At 48.0% G+C, this 7357-nt stretch overlaps 1 protein-coding gene across 6 annotated transcripts in view; it reads right to left on the bottom strand.

Annotated features, from left to right (window-relative positions):
• Window positions 1-231: 231 nt before the first annotated feature.
• eml1 (EMAP like 1) overlaps window positions 232-7357 on the bottom strand; it is a 72632-nt gene continuing 65506 nt past the window's right edge. For all 6 annotated transcript variants that reach the window (XM_036541700.1, XM_036541697.1, XM_036541698.1 and 3 more), the window contains 9 exons: window positions 6392-6517; window positions 5904-6035; window positions 4995-5062; window positions 4530-4618; window positions 3956-4053; window positions 3353-3440; window positions 3000-3095; window positions 2231-2361; window positions 232-2129 (listed from right to left, as the gene is read on the bottom strand). In XM_036541700.1, coding sequence (XP_036397593.1) covers window positions 2004-2129; window positions 2231-2361; window positions 3000-3095; window positions 3353-3440; window positions 3956-4053; window positions 4530-4618; window positions 4995-5062; window positions 5904-6035; window positions 6392-6517 — 954 coding nt within the window. In that variant the 3' untranslated portion in view covers window positions 232-2003. The remainder of the gene's footprint in view (window positions 2130-2230; window positions 2362-2999; window positions 3096-3352; window positions 3441-3955; window positions 4054-4529; window positions 4619-4994; window positions 5063-5903; window positions 6036-6391; window positions 6518-7357) is intronic.

Below are 7357 nucleotides of genomic sequence, written 5' to 3'. Positions count from 1 at the left end.
TATATACATATATATATATATATATATATATATAATGTGTATATATATGTACACATTATGTGTACAATATATTTATATAAAATCATCATTTCAGTGTTCTATATATTCATATATAATAATGTAAAATTATATTATACAATTAAAGGACAAACATTTCAAACCACAAACAAGTTCACATGGTTGAATGAATTTAATTCATATTTACTCTCAAACACAATGAGTTGTATTAGTGTCATAATGGAAGCTAACATTTATTTTAACCATGTCCTTTTCCTACATACATCCCCCATTGGAAACAGTGCTTTGCAATCATTCAGATTCCCATTTTCCCCATTCTCATTCTCCTAATATATCCGTCCATCGCACCCCACACCCGAACCACACCCCTCACATCCCATCAGCAATGGCGCCATGGTTACCATCACACACCTCCACAGGTTAATACGCAGTGATAATGTTTAGGTATGCGATATGAAAGCATGACAAAGTTCTTTTTTGATCAGAGTTTTTTCTTTTGAGGTGTAAAAAGAAGATTACATTAATATAGCCATGGTTTGTGACAGTGCCCTGCAGTCTGTGGGAGAATGTGGTTTCCTTGCGTGGAGACGGAGCTCGGCAGAGTTTGAAATATGTAATAAGTGATGAACGTAGTTAATGAAAAGCCAGACATAAACATTGGGATCAGAGTTATAATAACACAGCAATTCTGAGCCGTATCCATGGAGACACGAGGACCTGCCACGTGTGGTTAATATGTCACCAGTGAAGAGGCACACAAACAGATGCACTCATCAGGCCCGACGCACCGGTCAGGCCGACGCACCGGTCAGGCCGACGCACTCATCAGGCCCGACGCGCCGGTCAGGCTGACGCGCTGGTCAAGCCGACACACTGGTCAAGCCGACACACTGGTCAAGCCGACGCGCCGGTCAGGCCGACGCGCCGGTCAGGCCGACGCACCGGTTAGGCCGACGCACCGGTCAGGCCGACGCACCGGTCAGGCTGCCTCTTGCTGCAGTAAACACACATCAGGGTGGCTGAGTGCACTTTCCTGTTCAGATGTGTCTGTGTGTCTGAGCCCTGTGTGTATTTTGGAGAGCCTGAAGAGTTAATAAAGCATTTTACCTCAAGGAGATGAAAATGTCAGCCTTCTTCTGTGAGTGAGTCCAACCCTCTCCTGGTCTAAAAGACCCCCTCCCCCCTGTAACACATCTCATGCGAAGCAACAGCATTTGGAAGTACGAGACAATCTCAAAAGGTAACATGTTTTCTCTCAGATTTTGAGAAGTATGATACATGCACTGGTTCCAAATTTTGATTGGTTATTTGTATTAAAAAGATTAACACGATAGATGAGTTTAATCTGTAAGAACTGTGAAAGAAGGCAAAGGGAAAGTGAAGTGACGGCACAGTTGACTTGGTCGAGGTGGAGCAAAGTAGTTCCTCATGTAGCCAGAGGGTGGCAGCAAAGAGTCATAGCTGAGATGACAGCTGTGCTGATCTCAGCATAAACGACACACAGCAACACAGAAACAAACAGGTATTTACAGTCTCTGAAAGGCATTAGTGTGACGGAGTATATTGCCCAATGGCTAGACATGGATTGACTGGTTATCGTTGCAGACTTAACTTACATAAAACAGTAAGAAAACTGTGCATTACCTGTGAGAATCATCCATGCAAACTAGGTTGTAAAAAGATCTTGTTTGTGTTTCCAAGGCGGAATGGTGTTTGTCAGCTTGTATTGCTGCCATAATGGTGAGGAGCTGTATTAATTTCAAATACCATTGTTGTTTTCCTGAGCTGTGAAATAAAAATAAAATAAAATAACACAGAAAAGGGACTGGCGGATGTTTCCACCACATCTGCCTGCAGCTGCCACCGCTGCGTCTTTGTTCTCCCCATTTGAGCTGCATGTGCAGCAAAGGCTTTCTGGGACAGGTTCCCCCCTCCCCCCTCCATCAGAGTATGCCCTGGCTCTCTGCCTCCCCCTAGTGGCCGCTTTATACCACTCGCCATTGCATGATGCTCATGTCTTTCCCCCCGGTGGAGATCAGGTAACTGTCGTCAAACAGGAAGTTCACATTGGTCACGTGACTGCTGTGGCCGCCATAGATGAGACTTGGAGCCTGAAGAGACAAAGAGTGAGTCAATACCCAGAGTCACCCCCCCCCCCCCAAACTCTGCCCTCTCCCTGTTCCATACTGTCTGAAGGAAGACAGGCGCTCACCCGAAACTGAGAGCAGGGGTACGAGAACAAATGGACTTTTCCGAAGTCGTCACCGGTGACAAGAAGCTTCTTTTCATTGGATCTGCATACAGCATTGATGTCAGTTCCATCAGAGCCTTCTGGCCACAGCCCTGAGAGAGAGAGAGAGAGAGAGAGAGAGAGAGAGAGAGAGGGAGAGGGAGAGAGGGAGGGAAAGAGAGAGAGAGAGGGAGAGAGGGAGGGAAAGAGAGAGAGAGAGAGGGAAAGAGAGAGAGAGAGAGAGAAGGAGAGAGAGAGAGGGGGAGAGAGGGGGAGGGGAAGAAAGAGGGAGAGAGAGAGGGGGAGAGAGAGAGAGAGAGAGAGAGGGAGAGAAAGAGAGAGAGAGAGAGGGAGGGAGAGAGAGAGAGGGAGGAAGAGAGGGAGAGAGAGAGGGAGGGAGAGAGGGGGGAGAGACAGGGGGTAGGGGAAGAGAGGGAGAGAGAGAGAGGGAGAGAGAGAGCGAGACAGGGGGAGGGGAAGAGAGAGGGAGAGAGAGAAAGAGAGACAGGGGGAGGGGAAGAGAGAGAGAGAGAGAGATGAACAGCAGGAATGCTAATAAACATTGTCATGTTTTCATACTGCATGCAGTAACAGTCAGCAATGTGAAGAGGCACAGAAAGGAGGTCTCCCTGTACCAAGGGTCTGAACACAACACGCGCAGGGCAGACCCACGACACGGGAGCCAGAGCCATGCAGTGCTCTGTTCTAAAGACACACACCGCTGAACCGGCCGGCGTGGCGTGGGGCTCACCGAAAACGTGGAAGCCCAGGCTGCAGGTGCAGGAGGTCCACAGGATATCACGGGTGGTCTCTACACTCACCACCTGCTTGCACACAGACGGGATCCCTGCAGGACGAAGGAGCAGGGACACGCAGGGTGATGCTCTTCACATGCCGCCCACAGACAGCACTGCTTTAACTACAGCTTTATTCACCACAGACTGCCATTCACATCACCGCACACTATTACTGAAGCACATCAGGCAGCCTTGGTATTCAGCCTGAAGCCTTCTGATTAAAGGCAAACTGCCTTATAAATACATCTGAATTACTATGCACCGCCTGATAACCTCTTTGCAAAGCTCTCGCTCTCAGCATACTCACAGTAGAGAATTTCATAGTCTCCTGAGTTTGACATGAGATACTGTGAGTCCACAGACCAGTCCATGTGTGTGATGAAGCTGGAGTGTCCCTGAGGGAGGAGGAGGAGGATGAGAGCACAGTGCCAGGGCCTGGTCTTACTGCAAACGCATCAAAGTGGTCTGTCTGAACTGAAAAAGGTGGCCCCAGATAGACTAATCCTATAATTACATCTAAAAATAAGAAATATCACATTTAATGATGTAAGCTAAATACCTTCATTATTATTATTTGTTTGTTAAGCAGCTTACAGCTAACGTTTGCATATGTATGCAGCTGGATATTAACACCTCACAGCCACATGGGCAAGTCTTGTGCTGTGGATATTAACAGGAGACAGTTCTGGGCAAATGTACTTTCTAAGTACAGATTAAACTTTGGCCTAATCCATAAAGCATTACAGACTACTTACTGTAAGAAAACTTCAGACTCTTTTAATGTCACACTGCATTACCAGAGTGCTAATTCACTTATGTGTATGATCTGACATTTGGTAAGTCTTGTGTAATTCCTTTAAGCTTGTTTAAAATAACAGTTGTTTAGTGCATTGTAGGTAATGGCCCTTACCGAGCACTTCCCCACCCGACTGTACTTCCTCCCACTCTCACCCACAGCGTAGATGTAGATGTAGTTGTCATGAGATCCGATGGCGAGGAAATTACCATCTGAAAATGAGACGAGAGTTCAGCCCCACACAGCTGGGCCTGCAGAAAGGTCACTTCCCAAAAGCGTCTGCCCTGTCACCTTTCAAAGGCATCGCACAGCCATGATGTCACTGGCTCAGTGTTGGATGTATCAGGCTCAGATATCGCCTACAGTGAGGCCAGACTGGGCGTTTCCGCTGAGCACTGGCCCTGTGCGGAGTGTCGGGGTGATTAACGCCCTGCAGTGCATACTCCTCCTGTGTGCAGCTAAATGTGTGACCAGGTCTCCCAGCATTTACACACACTCCACAGCAAGAGAAGATCCAGCACTTACACACACTCCACAGCAAGAGAAGATCCAGCATTTCAAATGTGAGTTTGCCTGTTTATGACAGCGGTGTCAGATTCTGTTCTAATTCCTGGAAGTTTGAAGTTAAGCAGCTTTTTTAAAGTCTGCAGTTCTGCCATAAAGGAAGGAGAAAATTCTTCATTCCAACCTGGAGAGAATCGCATGACGGACAGTTGCTCATTCCCATCTGTGTGAACTGTGACCAGGTCCTTGGATTCAGTGTCTAGAACAAGCCATCTGTGTGACACAGGACGGTCCAGCTTCAGCAAAACACACACAAGCACAAAATCTCCACTATCAGCAGCAACCGCATGCAGTGAGGCAATGCCTACTGTTAACAGTGTGAGATCTTGCTCACGAGCTCTGAACTCACATAAACAGCAATTAATACTAAACTAGCTGAGGCTATATTCAATTCAAATTCTTAAAGACTTCTTAAACACACACATTCAGTGTAATGTTGGATGGTCTACAGTAACAGAGCGCAGCTCCTCCTGTAAGAAGCTGTGTGCTGTGCCGCACTCAGTGGACACCAGGTGGCAGCCTCGCGTCACTAACGTCCAGGCCACAGGCAGGGACAGAGTGAGACACAGCTACAGCGCACTGTCCTCACCTGCCCGTCTGTGTTCCTATGGCAACCACAGCGCCTGAGGGGTGGAATCCAGCCGACTGGGCAGCATCCTGTACGTGTGAGCAACACAGATCACCCCAGTAAAGATCACCATGGTGACAAAGATCCCCCGGCCCAAACACCACATCTAGATACACAATACCAGTACAGCCCAAACTCAACGGGCCTATCTGCAGTCCATGTGCTGAACTGTCTGAAGAGGAGTCTGCTGTCACACTGCACTGTAGAGAGAGTGTTAGCTGCTGTAGAGAGAGAGTGTTAGCTGCTGTAGAGAGAGTGTGTTAGCTGCTGTAGAGAGAGTGTATTAGCTGCTGTAGAGAGTGTGTGTTAGCTGCTGTAGAGAGAGAGTGTTAGCTGCTGTAGAGAGAGTGTGTTAGCTGCTGTAGAGAGAGTGTGTTAGCTGCTGTAGAGAGAGTGTTAGCTGCTGTAGAGAGAGTGCTAGCTGCTGTAGAGAGAGAGTGTTAGCTGCTGTAGAGAGAGTGTTAGCTGCTGTAGAGAGAGAGTGTTAGCTGCTGTAGAGAGAGTGTGTTAGCTGCTGTAGAGAGAGTGTTAGCTGCTGTAGAGAGAGTGCTAGCTGCTGTAGAGAGAGAGTGCTAGCTGCTGTAGAGAGAGTGTGTTAGCTGCTGTAGAGAGTGTGTTAGCTGCTGTAGAGAGAGTGTTAGCTGCTGTAGAGAGTGTGTTAGCTGCTGTAGAGAGAGTGCTAGCTGCTGTAGAGAGTGTGTTAGCTGCTGTAGAGAGTGTGTGTTAGCTGCTGTAGAGAGAGTGTGTTAGCTGCTGTAGAGAGAGTGTTAGCTGCTGTAGAGAGAGTGTGCTAGCTGCCATCACACTGCTCGCTCTGGGGAAGGTTTCGGGTGACTGGGAGACTCAGGGCTTCTCCTGGGGGCTGCATACCTCCAAGGTTTTGGTCCAGACAGGCTGGTGTGAGCGGGAGTCCCACAGACTGACGTGCTTGTCGTGGCCGCAGGTGAGAAAGTGGGGTTTGCTGGGGTGCACTGCCAGGCCCCACAGCTCATCAGTGTGTCCCTGAAAGAGTGTTGTGAGAATGTTATGTCCACGTTTGAGCACCAACACCTCACTCTCAATAACCCAATACACTGCAAACTGTTCGGCACACATCCCTCTTAAAGAGATGACTGATTTGTTTTCACTGCCAGTACAGTTACATATCATATATATATATATGATACCACTATACATTCTTCAACAGTACTTCACAACAGTAAGCATCTGTAATGTGGACTGAGCACCACTGATATCAGATATGAATACATGCAATATGTTCAGTTGTAATTTATAACTATTTCATTTCAAGCACAGTCTATCACAGACAGACACCTGAAGGTGTGGGTACACCTCTACCTGTCCTTGCTGCCACTTACCTGTGTGATGGGGGTGAACTCGCCCTGTAAGGCGCCCTGCAGAACATAGTTGCGGGTTGTGCCGATGAGCACACTGTCACCTTTACCCTCTGCCACCGTGCGGACAGGACCAAACAACTCAGGGACCTGACAGGAATGTGAAAAAAAACATTATAACAGAAGAGTATCGCAGATCAGTGCTCAACCCATCACCCTCTGACACCAGATCAGTGCTCAACCCTTCACCCTCTGACCCCAGATCAGTCCTCAACCGATCACCCTCTGACCCCAGATCAGTGCTAAACCCATCACCCTCTGACCCCAGATCAGTGCTAAACCCATCACCCTCTGACCCCAGATTAGTCCTCAACCCATCACCCTCTGACCCCAGATCAGTGCTCAACCCATCACCCTCTGACCCCAGATCAGTGCTCAACCCATCACCCTCTGACACCAGATCAGTGCTCAACCCATCCCCCTCTGACCCCAGATCAGAGCTCAGTCCATTATTTTCTCTGACTTCTCTGACTCTCATAACAGCAGTCCAATTACTGGATTGTCTTTGATTGCTAACATTTCTAATTGCGCTGAGCAGTTTGATGTCATAATGCTTCCGGGAGGCTCAGGCAGAGCGAGACAATGGGCGTTAAACACAGTGGAAAGCAGCAATTAACTAACGGCGGCAGCTCTGTAATTAAGCTCCAGGTCCAAGCTTGTTAGAATAATGAACTCATTCCAGCACCAACACCACTGTTCACTGGTATGCGAGTTTCAGTGAAGGCATTATCATAAACCTGAGTACAGAGAGAATGCCATCTCTCCATTTCAGCAGACTACCTTACAGCACAGCCATGGAGTCACTGTGATGAACATGCCATTTAACTAAAGCCAGTCTGCTGGTGCGGAGATCAGAATCAGAGTGCAGCAGGTGTGAAATCAGCAGGTGAACAGCCAGAGCCTCTGCCCCTTTCCCCCTCTCTTCTCTCT

The sequence above is a fragment of the Megalops cyprinoides genome, chromosome 12 (assembly GCF_013368585.1).
Source record: "Megalops cyprinoides isolate fMegCyp1 chromosome 12, fMegCyp1.pri, whole genome shotgun sequence".
Taxonomy (NCBI): Eukaryota; Metazoa; Chordata; class Actinopteri; order Elopiformes; family Megalopidae; genus Megalops; species Megalops cyprinoides.
This window is presented reverse-complemented; position numbering and strand designations above follow the sequence as displayed.